Source organism: Solenopsis invicta, chromosome 1 (genome assembly GCF_016802725.1).
Source record: "Solenopsis invicta isolate M01_SB chromosome 1, UNIL_Sinv_3.0, whole genome shotgun sequence".
Lineage (NCBI taxonomy): Eukaryota > Metazoa > Arthropoda > Insecta > Hymenoptera > Formicidae > Solenopsis > Solenopsis invicta.
In genome coordinates, this window is record NC_052664.1 from 21,680,209 (window position 1) to 21,700,555 (window position 20,347).

At 29.4% G+C, this 20,347-nt stretch overlaps 2 protein-coding genes across 4 annotated transcripts in view; one reads left to right on the forward strand and one right to left on the reverse strand.

Moving 5' to 3' along the window:
• The window catches only part of LOC105194816 (cation-independent mannose-6-phosphate receptor), a 28,486-nt gene that overhangs the window by 6,994 nt on the left and 1,145 nt on the right, over positions 1–20,347 (forward strand). The window contains exons 1-16 of one of the 2 annotated variants that reach the window (XM_011159925.3): positions 108–411; positions 623–836; positions 918–1,072; positions 1,166–1,431; positions 1,809–1,959; positions 2,037–2,185; positions 2,263–2,381; positions 2,794–3,029; positions 3,104–3,310; positions 3,409–3,552; positions 3,779–3,952; positions 4,133–4,310; positions 4,398–4,468; positions 18,784–18,913; positions 19,383–19,528; positions 19,948–20,051. In XM_011159925.3, coding sequence (XP_011158227.2) covers positions 352–411; positions 623–836; positions 918–1,072; positions 1,166–1,431; positions 1,809–1,959; positions 2,037–2,185; positions 2,263–2,381; positions 2,794–3,029; positions 3,104–3,310; positions 3,409–3,552; positions 3,779–3,952; positions 4,133–4,310; positions 4,398–4,468; positions 18,784–18,913; positions 19,383–19,528; positions 19,948–20,040 — 2,493 coding nt within the window. In that variant the 5' untranslated portion in view covers positions 108–351 and the 3' untranslated portion in view covers positions 20,041–20,051. Of the gene's footprint in view, positions 1–107; positions 412–622; positions 837–917; positions 1,073–1,165; positions 1,432–1,808; positions 1,960–2,036; positions 2,186–2,262; positions 2,382–2,793; positions 3,030–3,103; positions 3,311–3,408; positions 3,553–3,778; positions 3,953–4,132; positions 4,311–4,397; positions 4,469–18,783; positions 18,914–19,382; positions 19,529–19,947; positions 20,214–20,347 lie in introns of those variants that run through there. The other variant, XM_011159926.3, reaches the window with a different exon arrangement.
• Positions 4,704–17,315, reverse strand: LOC105194815 (protein toll). Of its 2 annotated transcripts, XM_011159922.3 has the most exons (7): positions 16,782–17,315; positions 14,936–15,028; positions 10,923–11,160; positions 9,452–10,452; positions 9,054–9,372; positions 8,336–8,932; positions 4,704–7,736 (listed from the first exon to the last, which is right to left on the reverse strand). In XM_011159922.3, the coding sequence occupies exons 3-7, from the start codon at positions 11,106–11,108 to the stop codon at positions 6,609–6,611; spliced, it is 3,231 nt and encodes a 1,076-aa protein (XP_011158224.1). In that variant the 5' UTR covers positions 11,109–11,160; positions 14,936–15,028; positions 16,782–17,315; the 3' UTR covers positions 4,704–6,608. The 2 variants fall into 2 exon arrangements, with proteins under 2 accessions (XP_011158224.1, XP_011158225.1); XM_011159923.3 differs by lacking the exon at positions 14,936–15,028 and having other exon boundaries at positions 16,782–17,313.

The window sequence follows — 20,347 nt, forward strand, 5'->3', positions numbered from 1 at the left end:
TAATGAATACGAACTGTTGGTAATATTGCTGATCAAGTTAATTGGAATTGGTTGAAGTGGCTCTGAGGGTTGATTGTGTATCATATTGTGTATAGTTAGACTATGGTTCAGTACTATATATCGATGGAGCTGTCAGTCTAGTATATAGAAGTTTGTGCTCTAGTTTCAAAGAATAAAAACATGGCGATGTCCCCTCCCTACTGCACTGTTGCTGTGTCATATCGCATGTGATTCGAACTTGTCAACGGAGCTTATCGATGATATTTCTATCGTCTTTGTTGTGCACCTTACACTGCGCGTCACAAATTATTTCAATAAATAATGTAATGGGCACAACCTGATTCCATAACGATGTCAAAATTGAATGGATTACTCTTTTTTTGCTCTTTATCGGCTATTATTACTTCGGCTGTACGTAGTGCATATACTTAATTGTGTTTACTTTTTTAAGTGTATGAGCTTTACATCACTATTATAATTATCAAATTTATTTTGCATTTTGATACGACTAGGCAATTTGTCTGGAAATAATAGTGATCGAATTTCCAAGCTTCGTTATTATATTATACTTGGTTAACTATCTTAACTTTATTTTTCTTAATGAAACTATTTTTTATTGTAGGTTTTAACTGTGACTCCTTATTGTGAAGTACCTGAACATAAGTTACGTCTTATATATAATTTAACAAAGTTGTCGTCAGATAAAGAAGATGTTATCATTGAGCATGAACACGAAACAATACGTATGCAACTGTGTTCTCCATTAATTAAAAAATGCAACAACCAAGATGGTTATGCGATATGCTTAATAAAAAACAATGTAGAAAAAGGAATAGGTGAGGTACCGTTGTACAAAAAAAATATTAATGATACTTTATTGAGTCTAACAAAAGCATTACTTTTGTTGGTATAAATAGGAAGATATCCTCCTGTATTAGATAACAGTCAAGGAAGAATTTTATTTAACTTTACTGGTGACAGTTGTCCATTTGGATCCAATTATACAGTAACAGTTATTATGCTTTGTGATTATGACTCAGAGAATAATTCATATCCTGAATTATTTGCACATGTAAGTTTTCTTTTAGATATATTTAAATCAAATGATAACTATAATAAAAATATTTTAATATTTGAGTGATAAATATAATAAAAATATTTTTAGGGTGATAAACAATGTAACTTATACATAGTATGGAGGACAGTGTTAGCTTGTTTACCCAAAGTCCAAACAAATTGTACAGTTGCCAATGGAGGACATTATTACGATCTAAGTCCTTTAACAAGAACTTCTGAAAATTATGTGATTCTCGTAAAAAATGATACCAAATCTAGAATAGTTTTAAATGTCTGTCACAATGTAATACATCATGGTGCTATGTGTCCACTTAATTCTGGAGCCTGTTTGGATAATCCTGAAAGTATTAATAGGTAAATATCAACCTAGTTTACGCCAAACACTTGACATGCATACTTTTTATTAAATTGTCTTAATTTTGACGATGCATGTAAATGTATACATGATATTTATATTTAATTAATTATCTTGATTCATATTGTGTCAGCTTAATATACTGTGCATTAAATTTGTTACGGAAATTAAGATAATTTAATAGAAAATTGCTAGATATTATGTGTATCAAATATTTGGTGTAAACAAGGTTATCATGTGGCAAGTGGATTTTTCATTAAAATTGACTAACATGAATTATGTTTTATATATATATGTGTGTGTAAATGTATAATTCTTTTTTGTAACTGTTAATCTTTTTCATTGAAGATAAGTATATTTCTACTTTATCTTATAGATATTCAAGTTTAGGAGACGTACAAAAGCCTCCTTTTTTCTCAAATGGAAATTTACTAATAGAATATGAGAATGGTGGGTTATGCACACAAAATATTCCAGCTCAACATATAAAAACGACTATTACATTTAAATGTAATTTAGAAGCTACGGTATGTCATTTGCTAATATACAAAAGAAAATACATGTATAAAAGAAAGATGTTTCGTGAATATTATGATGTTACCAGGGTCCACCAGAATACATTGGAGGAAAAGAAGATTGTCATTATCAATTAATATGGTATACTCCTGCAGCATGCGATATTAAGACTCTACTTACTTATAGTGCTAAAACCGCAGGAAAATGTATCGTAAGGAATCCAGTTACAAATTTCACGTAAGAATAATTTATTAATATTATATTATTACTGATAAATATATAACGCGTATGTAATTATATATTTTGTAATGCAGATATACATTGCAAACATTAATGTACAAAGATTTTACTGTTACAAATTTGAATGGTACAGAATACAAATTTAGAGTTTGCAGTGAGCTTACAGATAATACATGTGGAGATAAAAAAACAGGTATTATTTTATCATGAAACTATATTGCATATATCGTTTGTTTGTTACAACAATAATATAATGTATAATTAAATATTATACAATAATATATAAATAAAAAATTTTTACTTTTGAGTTATCGGTGAAAAAAAGAGAATTCTAATGAGAATTCAATAAGTGAAGACGAGATACAATAATTTTATTCCTCTACAATTAGTAGACCAAATTATTTAATTATCAAAATTCCATTTAAAATTGATATTACAATTTTTAATTTTTTATTTTTTATTTAAAACGCTTAAACTCAAAAAAAAAAAAATTGGAAAGAACTTGGTTTTTTGAGTTATGTCATTATTATAATAAATGAGTGATATTATATATGGTTATAATGCATTTAAATTGTATTTTGTAAATTATATCTTTTATACAACAGGTATATGTAAACAAGGTACAGTATTAGGACAAGCTAGCACAAATCTAATATGGCAGCAAGGAGGCCCTTATTTGAATTATACCAATGGTGATTTATGTGAAAATGGAATGCGTCACTATACACTTATCAGATTTTTTTGCGAACCACAAGGTTCGCCCAGTCGGCCATTGCTCATAAAAGAAAATTCTTGTCAAACCATCATACACTGGAATACAGATTTAGTTTGTGAGAAAAAAGTAAACATGATTACGTGCATGTTGATTTTTTTTTTTTTTTTATGTACTAAATAAAAGATTACTTTTTCATTTAGATTAAATGCGCTATCGATAATAATGACGAGATTAATTTAACTCCTCTTATAAAATCTACAAATAACTATGTCATAAAAGCTAATGATACGGAATTTCACATAAATATATGTCGACCGTTAGTTTCTACTCAAGGTCTTACATGTGCACATGGTAGTGCTGCTTGTAAAGTTTCATTGACTTCAAAGAATGAATATACCAATGAAGTAGTGAGTACAAATTTATCTACACAACAGTGCGATTATAATTGAAAATGTATGTAATTTAAATACAATACAATGTTTTCATTTAAATAATTATTTAACAGAGTTTAGGATTTCCTGAGGATAGTCCAACATTAAATAAAGATTTCCTAACAGTGTTACGTTATACCAATGGATCACAATGTCCCGAGAATCCAGCTAAAACGATTTCTTCAAATTTCACATTTATTTGTAATAATAATAATCAGGTAATAAAATATGTAAAACCAGAAATTTCTTTGATAAATGTACCGTTTAATTTGAAATTGAATTTTTGAATTAAAGACTCTGAACGAAAGTCATTTTGTTACAGCTTTATTTATCATTAAAGGATTAACATCTGTAAAAAGAAGTCTAAAATTTTACTTAAGTGTATACATAAAATCTAATTTATTTTATAAAGTCTAGTACATTTTTATGTTTTTCATGTTTCAGGGACTTCCAGTATATAAACACTATATTAATTGTACTTATGTATTTGAATGGAATACTAGCATAGCATGTGGAGCTGTAATAGGAAGTTGGTCGGCACCGTGTATCATAAGGGATAATTTCCTTTCATATGAATATGATTTTTCTCTGTTATACAAGAAGAAACAAATATATTATGTAAGTTTAAAATATGAATACAACTTTATAGCGATCTATGTACATTCTATCTAACTTTAAATAATTAGATTATTACTAACAATATCCTTTGCATGTAATATACATTGCATACAATGCACATGTAAAAAATGCAAGCAATATCAATATACTTCGAAAAAGTTTATAAGATTAAAACTATAGGTGAAAAGCAAACAAGGCACGGAATATGCTTTAAATATTTGTGGTGGAGAGAAATATTGCAGCGGTTCTGCTGTATGTCACGAAGACAATGGTTATGGATCGCTGAGAAGTGTGATTTTTGATTATAGCCGTGACGATGTGAAACTTAAATATTCAAATGGCAGTAAATGTAACAACAGTGAGTACAGTTAAATACTCTTGTTCCATTTATGTATTCATGGTTAATTATTCATTGTGTATCAAACATTACATTTTCTTGCAATAGGTTCTTACACGTCCGAAGTAAGATTTATATGTAATGAATCCATGGGCATTGGTGCACCGAAAATGCTGTTGGTAAGTCAAACTTATATAGACATACACAGTAATTTCTCGCCAAAACATGAAAGAAAAATTTCAAAAGTAAGATATAAGAAAAGGTATAAAAATTGAAACTTTAAAATTTTATTTTTACACAAAAAATTTTTATTTATGTAAATAAAAAAACAATATATTTATAACACAAATATGTATATAAAGTATAAATTTATAAATTTAAACTTACTTTCGAAATTTTCCTCCTCTTATTAACTATGCATGACTTTCGTAGTTTATTTTTACACAATTTACATTTGTTTACAATTCCCTAGCAAGAATGTCTAGGGAAGACGTTACTTATTGCAAATTTGTAATTTTGAAAATCTAATATGCAATTAATTCTTGACTTATAAATTTACCTACATATACAAACATTGCGTACAATAAACATATATGTATAATATACATATCTATAATTCACTCATTCTTCACTCATTACTTCGGTTCATGATTTTAATGTGCAATATATATATATAAAATACGGCACGTTACAGATTTTTATATACAAATATAATATCAAATCATAAAAATACGATTATATTTGCAATATTTATACATCTATATTATCATCATACAATTTTGCATCTTTTCATATCATAACGTAAATCTGTTACAATTTTTATTATGTTCTTATAATATAATCGAAAAAAATTAAACACGCGCGGGTGCTTTGATCTCTCATAGGAACAAATATATATACCTATTTCGAATTAGTCCAAAAAAATGGAGACGTGAAAGAATATGCATTAAAAAGATACCAAGATACTTTGTATTATATGTATTTGGATATCGATGCATGAAAGTATTTTCTAAAGCATAATTAATTGTTTATCAGGTACTGTCTTAATAACTTTAATTTATACTGGGTGTTTCCTATTCCTATTATATCGTTGTCTAATAAAAATTGATAAAATAATTTGTTCTTAAATGTCGATACTAATAAAGTTATAGAAAACACCTTATATAAACTTATGTAAAAAATATATTTATATTATATAAACTATATATTACATAAACTATTTTTTTATCATAATATTAACGCATTATATACACAGATATATTTTATGACTAAATTAAGTGCATCACAATACATAAAATAATCCTTGAGTATTTTTTTATAAAAACTATTAAAATGTACCTTAAACTTATAGTACCTATTACATAAAAAAAAACTATATATATCAAATATGCATTTTAAAATAGTATGCAGGAGTAGTAAACATTTCATAATATGTAATATTCATGTAATCAATACTATTTTCTAACAGTTTACAAAAAATTTATTGTGGAATCTTAAACGATACGAACTTGAAGGAGGTAATCTGCAGAAGTTTAAATTTTAAGTACGTATCTTCTGACTAATCGAAATAATTTTCAGATATTTCTTGAAAATCTCTAACGAATTCGAATTGTTGGATGCACTAATGAACATTATTTATGCTTATTATTAAAACTGTTGTAAATTGGTCCAGTCTAACTATAAAATGAAATAATATAAACATCTTGAATAATACAATGCTTATTTTACCAAACAGCACAATAAATTGTACTGAGTATTTTGCAGTTAATCTGTGTATATATTTTAATTTACGTATGTGTATATATTTATGCTATACACAAAAAGATAAACATCTGTTCATATTTTTATATTAAACACATGATGATTGATCGTGCACTGATTCGCATTAGTGTATCCAACTGAACTTGTTATTGGACAGACATCAACACAACAAATGTTCAAAATATATACAACATAATATTTTATTCAAGTTACTTGAGTAGCTTTTCATTAAAATTATTTAATTGTATAAGAATTGATAAAAAAATCGATAAAATATACTATTATTTATATTCTTATAGTGGGTTTAATCTAACATCAGTCAGTTGTGCATCACACATTTTTTCCTGCTTTTTTTTTGCTTTTGTGAGTTTGTATTTTTAGTTGTTTTGTCTGAAGATTCTAAATTAAGATCAAACCTTCTCAAAAAGAAAAAAAAATAAATATCAAAATGTTTTTGCATAGAGTTAACATACTTGTATATCAAATACGTATCTGTAAATGATTACTATAGTTACTATAGTTATTATTTTATACATAGATACTTCTACTTTCATGCTATCAGACAAGACACTCTTTATTATCATGTTTTGTTAAATGTTCGGGTGAGAGAATAATCGCGATATTTCCATTCAACTTACACGTGGATTCTCGTGGATACCCGTTCAAAAATTGATTCTCCGACTCTTTATCACTCATAAACTTTTTAAGCGTGTCGGCCGGAGGTGTGGTGTTGGGTGGGGTCTCGGGAAGCCCAGTCGGGTAGATAAGTTCCTTTTTATCTCCGTTCGCTAGAACCAGTTGGTGATTCTCAAAGATTTTTTTTCCGGCGGCGACGCTGTTCCTCGTGAGTTTAGGTTCATGCGGTAGCGCGTATCTCAATTTGTCCCAAAACCAGGGATCTCCCCATTTGACATATGTATTCATACTTATGTACGCCTTCAGTTCTGGATCCAAGTCGTCGGTAGGTCCGATATCGCCGTATAGGATTAATATCACTCGCGCCCGACCTTCGCTCAACGCTTGACTGTGGGCAGCTCGAAATTCCATCCTTCCCCAGATGCTCTCGAGGAAATTCGGTGACAGCACCACTATTGTCCGCCTGGAATTTTCCACGGAGCTGGCAATATTCGCCGGTATCCATTCACCCGCTAACCAATCCCGATAGTGAAGGCACAGCTTGAATGGCGTCGGACCGTTCTCCAACTTGGACACTAGTTCGTTCACGACAAAATCATGATCTTTGTGCGAGTAGCTCACGAACGCATCATACAATTTCTCCTTATCCAATTCTTCTTCTGTTACAAACCATAGACACCACTGATGTGCGAAAAGCCACACTTTAATTTGTCGTTGGTATTTGTAATAGAGTAATCCGATGAGACCAATGAAGCATCCCGTAAAAGCGATTACTACACTAATGGCGATCATCATTGTGATATCCAACGGACAAAAATCAGCATTGAAGGACATGTCCGATATAGAAATATTCTTTCCTGGGCATGTCACTTTATATAGAGCGTGCGTCCTCGCATGTTTCTGAATAAAATCTTGAAACTCTTTAGCGTCACAATCGCATTCCCATGGGTTTTCATGTAACGTCAAAGTAGTTAAATTCGTAGAATTGTTTAAAAATTCTAACACATTAGGTTGTATTCTTGACACATTGTTGTTATGTAGTTCCAAGACCTGAAATAGAATTTGATATTAATTTTTAATTAAAGCAACTTAATATATTTTTTTTCATCATCACTTTTTATACAGGATGATCTAAAAAAATTAATTGATCTGGAGACCCTTTTATTAATTATATACATATAGTATCTTTTATTTATTTTTTAGTGAAAACATTTTTTTAGAGTTCTTTAGATAATTTTTCAGATTTTTTATATAAATTGAAATACCTCACAAAAGTGCTGAGAAAATTTACCTTTTTTTTCCTAGAAATCTTCATACATATAATTTCTGTGAAATTTTCCGAGATTTTTTATTCTATAATTTTTCCGAAAAGTTTTTTTTTAAATTTTCATAAATTTAAAATATGATAAAAATTTAAATATTATGACCGGTAATATCGTAGTTGTAAATAAATTTCAATCTTCGATTGAAAATGTAATTAATTACAGATTCATAATGAAAGATTAAAACTTATATAAGACTATGAATACTGGCCTATGAGAATTTCTTTCAATGTTTTTATGAATATCTACCTTTGATTTTTTGATTCTTTTTTTTTTTATAAAACATTCTAATTTCTATCTTACAAATAAAAGATTAAATTTATGCACCTGTAGTGTGTTGGATAATCCATTCAGAGAAATTTCAGAAATACTGTTGTGAGATAAAAGAAGCTTTTTCACTGATTTATATCCCAGTGCTTTCAAATCGGGCATACGAGTTAATCGGTTGCCGGAGAAATTAAATTCGAATTGGAAGAAATCGTTGGATTTGTTGATGACATTTGATGCACTAGTCAAGTTTCTATAAGAGCAATTAAATAGAAACGCTTTATCCTCGGGCCTCACGAAACATTCGCACTTTTCGGAACAAAATTTGGGACGCGTTTCCATACACGTTAATGATTCAGATTTCAAATTCGTAACGGGCACGTTTTCCAACTCCTTCGGTTTTTGACAAGTTAAATTATTTTTTGTTATATGAAAATATTTTTGGACTTTGGGATGCATTCTGCCTTCTATGTAACGAAGAAAATCATACAAGTTGCAATCGCAATCTAGCGGATTATGATCCATTATTATTATTACGTTGCGTTCATTTGTCTGATAATGCACGAATTGTTCGGCATCATGTAAATAGATATGTTCTATTTTATTATAAGACAAGTCCACCTTGATATTATCTGATAAAAATTGTACATCTGAAGTCTGAAATTAGAAAAGAAAAAGTACTGTTAAATATTATCGTCCTTACAAATACTTAATAAATCTATGTCACATCTAGTTACATCAGCTTCAGAGATATTTCTTCCCAGATATTTTTACTTACGGTTATAGAAGATATATAGTTGTATTTGAGATCTAATTTTCGAAGTTTTAAGTTGCTCACAATCCAGTCGTTATATATTTGCGAAATACTGTTATTGACTAGATACAATTCCTCCAAGTTTGTGCAAGGATGGAAAGGTGACTGTCTGTCAGATGGTTCAAGAATATCTTGAAAAGGATCATGTAATGTAAGAAAATTGTTGGAAAATTTAGCAATTTTCAAGTTTGATATGTATCCGAAACTTCGGGTGGAAATAGTCGTCAGCTGATTTTCTTCCATATTTAATTCCTTCAGATTGTTCAATCCATTGAATAGATACCTGCAAAAAATCATGTATTGTTAAAAGTATAAGAAGACAATTTCACGTAACTTTTGTATAATAACAGTTTTAAACGTACGTGGAAATGAAGGTAAATCGATTTTTCGATAAATCTAATTTTATTAATTTGCTGGTATTGAAGAAGATATTGTCAGGCAATTTGTCAAGGTCATTGAAACTCAGCTCTAATATTTGTAGTTCCTTCAAATCTCGAAATATATGCACAGGTAAGGTTCGAAGATAATTTCGCTCCAAATTGATATCAGTCAACGAATTGCATCCCCAGAAAATATCCTCCGGTAGTCTGAGCAATCCGTTCTTTTTCAATTTCAGTTCCTTCAATTCCGTTAAATTAGCAAAAAATGCATTTGGTAGGGTGGTCATATTTCTCTTGTTTTCGAATAAAGTGAAAGTTTTTAACTTTGTGTTACTTCGTAACAAATTTTCCGGTAAATGTGTAAAATTGTTTCGAGCTAAGTTAAGTCTCTCAAGTTTTTCGAGCTTCTCAAAAATTTTTTCCGGTAACTTGACCATGTAATTTGAGTTGAAATCGAGGGTCTTAAGAGCGACAAGTTCATCGAAAATCCCTGCCTGAAATTCGATTAAGTGATTTTTCCATAAATTGAGATACGTCAGATTTTTCAGATTGTCAAACGTGCCCGGTTCTATTGATTGTAGAGCATTGTCACCCAATTCGAGCGACTCCAATCTAGGGGTATGGTTGAAAAATCCCTTAACTAGGTGTAAGTTGTTGTCGCGCAAATTGAGTACCCTTAAGTTGATTAAATCGGCTAACAGATCTTTGTCCACGAAGGATACATTATTACTCGATAAGGTCAGAGACTTCAAATTTTCGAAGTCAGCTAAATGATGCTTGACCAGGGCAGAGCTCAAATTTTTGTACGATTGAAAGCTTAGTATTTCTATGCCGGTAACACCTAGCCTTTTTGTAATTTCGCCCAAACTATTGTTCATCGGTAAATCACACATTTGGAAGGATATCCTTTCGATATTCTCCGGCGTGTAGGATGACACATCCATATTGAAATCTGACCATTCTGGTGAGTTATCACATTGGATCTACGCAAAAAAAACATTAATGCAAATTTGATCCCGAAATTCAAAAACCCAGAAACAGCATGGAAAATTTATGAAAATGTACGCTTATGTCATGTTAATGCAGAGATTTCTATACTTTTTTTTTTAATTTCTATATTTTTTTAAAGTAATATTACAACAGGATATTATAATTCCAAATAATTGGAAAAAATCTAAAACGAAAATGAAATAAAAAATACATTAGATAGCACGAATATTCGTAAATTAATATGCTTTTTCTCACATTTTAGTTTTATGTTTTTGTGGAATGATTAAAAGAAAACGTGATTAAAAGAAAATGAGAAACTTCATCAAATACCAAATAAAATATTTCTATTTCATAATCACTGAAACTAAAAATCTTCGTGATCTATGTCAAAATTCTTCAGAATACGAAGAGCTATCAGTCGTTGACATTTAATTTTGTTTGATAGTGATATTGGAAGACGTACTTGTATATATTGTCTTGGTTGAATATTCACGATAAACTTGCCGTCATTCTTTACCAGACAACTTATCTCGATTCCTCCATTGCGATCATATGCGCAGCGGCATTCCTGATTTGATGGGCAATGAAAAGCGGAAACGCTGCCCAAAACAACAGCCAATATCACAAATATCGCTTTGCGAACGATCATCTTTTTAAGTGAATTTAGTCTGATTCTTAGCTTAACGTCGTTAGCCCGTCACCTGTTTAAACAAATACAAAGACACATTTTTATTATTATATATTATTTTATTATACAATTTCTTTCAGTTTTTATTCTTAAGCACAAATCTCAATTATGAAGTGCAACACCACAAAAATTGGAAGCGTTATGGGTTAGATAAATGTAACATTTTCTTTTTTTTTTTTAAATAAGCTCTCTTGTCTTTTATAGTTGCGATTTTTTTTTTTTACGTCATCGTGTAAAATAACAAAATTTGTATACATAATTAAAATATAAATTTATATCCAGGCACGTATAAATTTCTCTTGTGTGTATGTATAAGAAAATACAATTTGAATCTATATCAAGTTTTATTTATAGATATATTTTTTATTTGATATTTTGATATCAAATATATAGCACAGTGCAGCAAGGGTAAAAGAAATCGTGACATTAAAAAAAATTTTTTGTCTTTGTATGATTGAAATAAATGAATTTTAAAATCTTTAAATAAAAATAATATCCATAAGATGATAGTAGATAGAAGATCGCAAGATTCCTGGAAAATTCCTTAATGTATTACAAACGAGATAATTGCAAACGAGATGATTGGAAACTATTAAACGATAAAAAGCTAGATCACGATTCTTGGAATTTCCCTAAACCGGAATCTCAATCACGTTATATATATATATAAAAAAAACCATTTATGATGTACCATGGTGTACCATGCAAGAAACCATATTTTTTTATTTCCTCTTCCTCGCAGAAAATGTGGCATTTTATTTGAATTATAAGCTGATAGATCGAAAGAACTTCTGGCACAAAGTGACATATGATTTATTTGCAATCTTGCAAGAATTATTTTGTGTATCTCTCTCGTGGTTGATGAGAAAAACAGTATTATTATGAGTCTATTTCCTAGAACTTTACTGCAACTTATTTGCAATTCATAGGAATCGTATATTTTATGCCTTTTTTTATTTATTTATATCTCGTTGATAAAAACCATCCACAAGCTATATAGTATAGGTAAATCCACGTTTACGTAAATTGTTATACATCCTTATCTATGTAAATAATATTTTCGCAGAATTGTAGTTAACAATTAGTTAACAGGTTACTGTACAACGAGGAAAAGGCTGCAAAAATCAATTCTTTCTTATCAATGGAAATTAATCCAAACTGAAACGATAGAATCAATTACTTTGCAGCAAAGAATATACAAATATAGATAAATACGTATACACAAGATAGTCCTAAATTCTCAGTTTTAAAAGCAGAGGTTCTTCTTAATTATTTATTATTTCATAATTGTACTGTGGGTGCACACTTTCAATTTTTATGTTGTAAAAAATAAAATTGATTTTAATGGAATTTGATTTTAATTTTTATGAAAATTATGCTTGGAATAAAATTGATCAACAAAATCTTCATTTGTTACATTAAATTTAGTAAATTTCATTTCTAGGGATTTAAAAAAAATTCGAGATTTTTCAATTATCCATGTAAAGTCAATGTGAGACTTACACTTGATACGAGACTCTGTTTCTTCATTCAAGAAAATTTCAATTTCTTTAATAATGTATTTTAATAAAGTATTAATAATACATGCGCAATCAATGTCTAACAAATGTTATAGCTATAAAATAATTGTAGGGTCAAAGATAATTTAAGAAAATCACTGAAAATTTTTAATATGTTAATATATTTATTTTTTTCCATGTATATATGTTATTTCATATGTCATTACATATGTTGTAGTATTGTTTGACTCACATTAAGTACATTTTAAGTAATACATAGTAATGTTCGACTCATATTGAGTATAACTTGAGTAATAGTATGAAAATAGCATTATGAACATGCGAAAATGATACGCTATCACTAGGACTGATTGTTATTATCTTTCATTCAAAAAACTATTGTGCGAAATGTTTTCAAGCACAACTTTTTCTTAGATTATTTGTTGTTGAACAGATTACACGGTTGAGAACATTTTGTTAAACTTGAGAAATCTAATTCGCATATATCGCTGATAAACGTGATAACCGGTGAGATATTGGCCATATGTATTTAAACGCAAAAAAATAACACGTTCGAGATTTTATCCATTAAATTCCATAATTCTGACGGATGATTGCGACATTTTCAACAATCTTAAGAACATAAAAGGTACAGAGTGACACAACGATTATAAAGGTATGCGAATGAAGCCAATTAATGTTTATTTCTACCAATCAGGTTCGTAACTAATCAAAAAGTTAAAAGTTAAATAATTAAGTTAAAAAGTTAATAACTTTTAACTTACAGCTAGTTAATTTAAAAAAATTTAATTAAATTACTTTTTTAATTTTTTTTAACTTATAGTTATTTTTTAAACATATAAACTTTAATTTATTAACTTCTTTCTAAGCTAAAAATTTATTTATATAAAAAAATTATAATAGACAAAATATATTCTCGCATAAAAAGAATATTTCTTTGTTGTTTTATATAAACTTAATTTAAATAAAATATTTAATTTGATAGTCTATATTATAATTATTTTGAGTAATCAAACTTAAAGAATTTCTAATTCAATATGAATAATGCTTTTTAAAATTAATTTTTAATGTAACTTACAATTAGTTTAATCTTAATATAACATTTAACGTTATTAAATTGATTTTATAAGCCATTGACTTTAACTTGATTTAATTAAAAAAATATATTAACTTATCCAACTCTGTTACTATACATATAACTCGGTAGATTAATTTTAATCTTGATTTAACTTATTTTGTCTTTCCCTAATTCTTAAAACTAGAAAAGGATAAAAAGGCAATTAAACCAAGATTAAAATTAATTTTACATTGAAGTAGACATTAATGTTCTTTTGTAGTAAATCATGTTCCTATCAACTTTATTTTATTGGTTTAATTTTTTTATCAGTTATACATATTAAATACAGAATTTTTGCTCGTGTTTGTTAAGCAAAATTGGAAATATAGTTATACAATGTCTCAATTAATTATTAATTATAGAAAGAAAGTGGCAGATTAATTTATAGAAAGAAAAAGACAGAAGTTTTGAATTTTTTAATTTTTATTTTTTACTTATTATTTGATCTAGGAATATGTTTTACAATTCTTTGCTCAAAGAAAATTCAGTGACTCTAAAGCTTAAAAAAGAAATATTAATTTCCCTTTAAGGTCGATAAATTCTCATTAATTTATGAAAGTGTTATGATGGATAATTTCTGCGTAAAAAGTGATAGTGATAACATATGATCTTTGCTTACGTCTGTTTTTCAAACTTCTTCTCTTTTTACATATCTATCATTAATATACAGGGTATTCCATAACTCTTAATTAATATTTCAGGCAGTGAAAGAGAATGGACATTTTGAACCCCCGAATTTCTTTTCCAATTTTGGCTCAGACTATTATTTACCAAGTCATTAACGATTGAAGTTGATTATCAATCATTAATAATAGTCTGAGCTAAAATTGGGAAAGAAATTTTTATTTCAAAATTCCATCCTCTTTCACATATTAATTAAGAGGATATCCTGTATACAGTTAAGCTTATTGCGCATTGAAAAACAACAGAAACATGGAATAACAACAGGCAATAGGTTTTAATCAATCAGAAGCCGCGAAAAATATCTGCGAATCAATCAGAAGTTAAGAAATCTATTGTCTGTTGTTATTCCCTGCTCCTGTATTTTTCATTGTTCAACAGGCTTTATATACACAAAATTAACGTGGACTTACGTGGAATATCCTCTTTTTTTTGTTTCTTTTACTAATTTTATATAACTTTATATTTACATGACTTGTAGAATGTCGCTTATTCCTCTTATCGGAGATTGTTCGGAGCACGCGCTTTCAACAGTTTAGCGTCCAACGTTTCCCAACGTCACACTAGTTATCAACAGAAGAAAAAAAGGGGTTGATAGACACAGCGATCCAAAGTTCGTAGGCGAGAGTATATCTCAATTCCGCGATACGACGTCTCTCCTCTCTCTCGCTTTCATCGCTCGTGTCTATCTCGGATAACTTTCAATTGTTCCCGCGTTATATAAAACCAGGAATCCGGACTTGTAATTCCGAACGCGTCGTGAAACCACATCGCGTTGCCAGGGCATTTCCCAAAGCAATGGTAATACTTAGCATCGATTACCGAGCCTGTTAGATCGTGAGGGAAAACCGGGCACAGAAACTCATCGATTTACTTTACACCGACGAACTTTATATCGTTGCAACAAATAAAAAAAAAGGAGGAAGATAAAAAAGTGGTATATCCTGTATAATTCCGACGACGTTCGGCCGCGATCATCGACGAAACCGCGAGTCGTGTGTGGATCGTCCTTGACGCGTTCCTACACGAATGAACGAACGCTGTTTACGTCACGAGCAGGGCCTGATTTACCCGGCACTGTATTACCAGACAGTGTATACTTATTCCAGAGATAGAGTAAAATTATACAAGTTCAAAGTTTGTAGAACTTACATGAACGTACATACATAAAAAAATAGAAAAAAAAATATGCACAGGTCGATTAGGGAACCTCCTCTTTTTTTTCAAGTCAATTAAAAGTAGAATTTAATATAATAGAAATTTTTATTTAAGTCATATATAAATTTATTTTTATTTCCATTATAAATTATATTAACTTTTACAATTGTTGCGCATGTAATTTCACATGTTTCTTTTAGCAAATGCTTTAAGCACTCAGTAAACAAAAATGAATTGAAATGGATAGAAATAAATTCATTTGGACATTTACGAGTTCGCGCTTCAAATTTTTCGAATCCATTTGAATCTAAAAATAATATAATACGGATATGAATCCATCCAAATTTAAAATAATGAATAACTCATTTCGTACTTTAATTCATTTGAATCCAAAAATAATGTAATGGAGACATGAATTCATTCGAATTCGAAATAATGAATAGTTTATTTCGTATTTCAATTTGTTATATCGGGATTCTAAAGCGCGAGCTCGAATAAATTAAACTGAATTGTAATTTTTAATTCATTTGAATTTATTTTTGTTTGCTTGGCAGGTGCATCATCAGGTCAGCTTTCTAGGTGAACTTTTTAATTCTTTTATTTCAAAGAAGAAATACAAATCTGCTTCATCTAACATAATTTACACAGTAAATTTCGCAGTATTGAAGTTTCTTTTTTTATTTTTGTTAGCTTGTAAAGCGTGAGAAAGAGAGAGAGAGAGAGAGAGAGAGAGAGGGGGGGAAGATAAAGAGGACGCAGCGTGTCGTCTTTGCAATAAAATGATTTCAGAAGCTGTAATTTTTAATTTTTACGAGATGGGACAAAGGGAGGAGAGAAAAAGGACATATGTCGCCTTTGCAATAAGGAGATTTCGGAAGACGCAACGTCGTTTCAATTATTGTTGGCATTTCAGTTGTTGAATGCGACTGACAGACACTACAACTGTACGGCAATTATAAGTAGTTATTAATCAACGACTGCAGAATACTTGTTTTTTTTTATCTTTCAAACCGAGTCTCTTGATCTACGAGATCTATGCTAGGCGGCAGTTGGCTAGATCCGATCCTGCGCGCGAGACGATTATTCGTTCATAAGGCGGTGCCTGAACCGGTTTCACGGAAATGACGTCTGTGTACACTGTATACGTCATTTACTTACCAATCGCAATATGGTGGGTCGTTACGAACATTTACTGGTTCCTCGCGTGCCGCCTATTTTCGCATTTTCCTCTATCGAGCGATAGTGGCGATTATTATCAACGGTATCATACACAAATACACAACGTCATACACATTGATACACTTCTCGTATTACAACACACGCGCGACACGTGACATTCCACAGAGAATTTTCTTGTATTAAACAAAAAAAAAAAGAAAAAGAAAATCCGTTTGTTTTAAAGCCACTTCGTCTCGCGTTCGCTTGCCAATTCTAAATGCCAAAGGTGTACGAAGATCGCCGCGGTTGGCGAACAGTCCCGATGTAGAAAATTCCGACTTGAGTCATCGGAGCGATCGGAGCTGTCACTGAGACCGCGCAGTCCAACACAGTCCAACACCAACTGATTGCGAGCAACCTGTCCCCTTTTCTTCGTCTCTCTTTCTCTTTCTCTCTCTCTCTCTCTTCTCTTTTCGTCCCCACTCGCGTACTCCTGTTCTTCCTCTTATTCAGTCATTCGCGTTCCGTCTTTCTCTACCTACTACCGCGGTTTTATCGATAGACGTAGAAAAAAAGAAGTGTATACTCGGGGTCATAAACGTCTAATCATAAACCATGTACAGATGTAGAGGCACATTATTATATGCACATTATTCTGAATAAGTTGCTGAATATATAATAAAGATTTGTATAATAATTATTTATATCTGTATAATATATTTGTATTATGCATCTTTTTGTAACACAATTTTTTTAATTAAATATATATTTTTTTATACTCACTCTTTGTTACTTTATTCTTCTAAACAATGTTTTCTAGATTAGAATTTTGATTTATATAAAAAAGTCTATATAATCAAATATAAAAAAATTATATGTAAAATATGTTCTTATATATAGAAAAATAATAAGAAAAATAATTGAAGAATAATTAGAAAAATAATGCGAAAGTTATTTTTCTAATTATTCTTTGGAATTCTAATCTAGAAAAGATTATTTAAGAACAAAGTGTAAAAGGGTACAAGTAAAAAATACATATTTAATAAAAAAGAATTTTATTACACATACGTGTATATTATAGGCATTCACCAGGATTTTGATCATTGACATTTTTTTATTCGTTTATTATCACTTATCTATTTGATGCGAAATGTATTCGACGTCTGTATCTTGATAATATTAATACGTGAGCTTGATAAGAATAGCAACATTAGAAGAGGGGCAGTAGCAATGCTTTCTTATTATCATTCCTATCGCTAAAATCTTTGTATGTGATGTAATATTGATGAAATTGTTATATTTGTAAATAGTCAGGCTCTAAATATTTAAGCCTTACTTCCTGTTTCAAAATCATGAATAAGTTTTAACACTTCTTGGAAAATTGATAATGGTATTTATTTAAATATCAATATTGTATGGTACAAAATGTGAGTCTTCGTGTCTTTTAAACACAAACATATACATAAAGTTTTATCAAAATAATCCAAATAATTTTCGAAATTTTTGAGAAAACGAAATTTTTCCTTTGATACTTGAAATGATCTGTATACATATATTAGTATATTTTTATAAATATTTTTTTTATAAATATTGTATATTTTTACATTTTACATTGCGATTAATTTCAACTTTTTTCACCTGTTCTTAATAATCTTGAATTATCTTTAAATTTAAATCAAACGAAAAATCAGCATTTAAGGCACGAAAACTCAACTTATTTTTCCTCCCAATTCTTCATATCTCAAAATCAAAAAAGATATTTTAATATTTTACTTTCTCGGTGATTCAATGATACCGTTTTTTTTTTGCAGTTACACTTTTAACTCGTCATTCCTGTAAAATGTATATTTATTCATGATTGAGATGGATAAGATTGTCATATCGATCATGCATTTAAGTCTCTGAACGGTTATCAGATATAGCGCCGAGTGAAATTTATACGTTAAGCAAATACTACCAATTTATACTCATAAGTATCAATTTTTTTTCTCATAATCCCTAGGAATCGCAGTGTAGTGCAGAATTCGAGTGGCACACTGAAGTCATCTGCGCGAAACACGCTAGCTCTCGGAATGCATCTCAGGAAAATGCATCGTCCTCCAGGATTCTGGAACAATTTTCTTCTAGTCACGGTGAATAATTACATTTTTCTCATATTAGATTTCAAATACGATGATTATATCAATAGGATAAAAAAAGACTAAAAATATTATAAATTTTTATATTTTTCTCTCTTAAAAATTTTCTTAAACTTTTTGTTCTCCCCAAAAGATTCCCTGGTATAATAATACATATTTTGGAGAAAATTCTTCAATGTGGCAATTTTGAATAAGACATAAAGTGATAAGAATATTTTTACGATTTAATTGATAAAGCGATTAATTAAAAAAAATAAAACCGTACATTTTGTTTTATCTTTGAACAGATCTGTCAAGTTATTTTGTACTAAAAAATATTAAAGTATAAAATTTATTTAGGCTTCAATAATGAATTTGTTGAATATTTCTTTTTATACTCCATTCGTTTTCGCCTGCTCTTTTTCTTTTACTCAATATAATTCGCCACAATGATCTGATGATAATTAATATTCATGTTTTACAGCTGGAGTCGTAGCTGGCGTAGTATTAACTGTGATCGCGGTGCTAGCCGCTTTAATTTATTTCCGAAATCCAGTGGAAAGGGCATGCTGTCGTCCCTGGACAAACCTGTTTAATAGAAGAGGCACAGGTCGTGTCCAATATTGTAGAGTACGTTTGTCTTACACTTCTTTAGAAAACAACCGTTTTTAAACCAACGTTATATAGAGTGTTCGGCAACGGATGGAAGAAAATTTAAGAATTGATTCTAGGTGATAAAATTAGATGAAAATCAAAAACAACATTGCGATTAACGTTTTTTTTTATTATAAACGATTAAATGTTTACGTTCTTTAGGCATTTTTTACGTGAATATTTAAATATTCATGTGTTTTAAGCACTTTTTAAATATTTAAACATTTTTAATTAAAAAACGAAACCTCAATCAATTTTGTTATTCTTGACTTTTGTTTTATTTTCTTATCTAAAATGACTCCTTAAATTTTTCCACCTGTTGCCGAACGTGTTCTTTATAATTTCCGTTTACTTAAATTACATATATGGTACGTATATATTTTACTTTTTCATAGGTCGATACCACTGAAGAAGCTAGACTTTTGCTCGATGCTTCTGATCCCACGCAGTGTCAATCAGATAGCGACGACGATCTTCTAAATGCATAACGATCGTTATTGTGATTATTATTATTATTATTTTTATTTTAGATTGTAGATTATAATTATTGATATTTTCAGCATGATATTTTCAATGTTTCTACAAATTGTCAAATAAGACATCTTAAAAACCCCATAAAGAATTAACTAAATAATACATTACATTGATAAATTGTGTTTTATAAATTTTATCATTCTTACATCCTACTATTCTTTTTATCTCTTTGATATTCTGTCTCTTCTTTTTTAATACGCATAAATAAATATAAATGAAGTATTTCATACAAAGATTTGTATATTAAAAGGGCTGTAATAT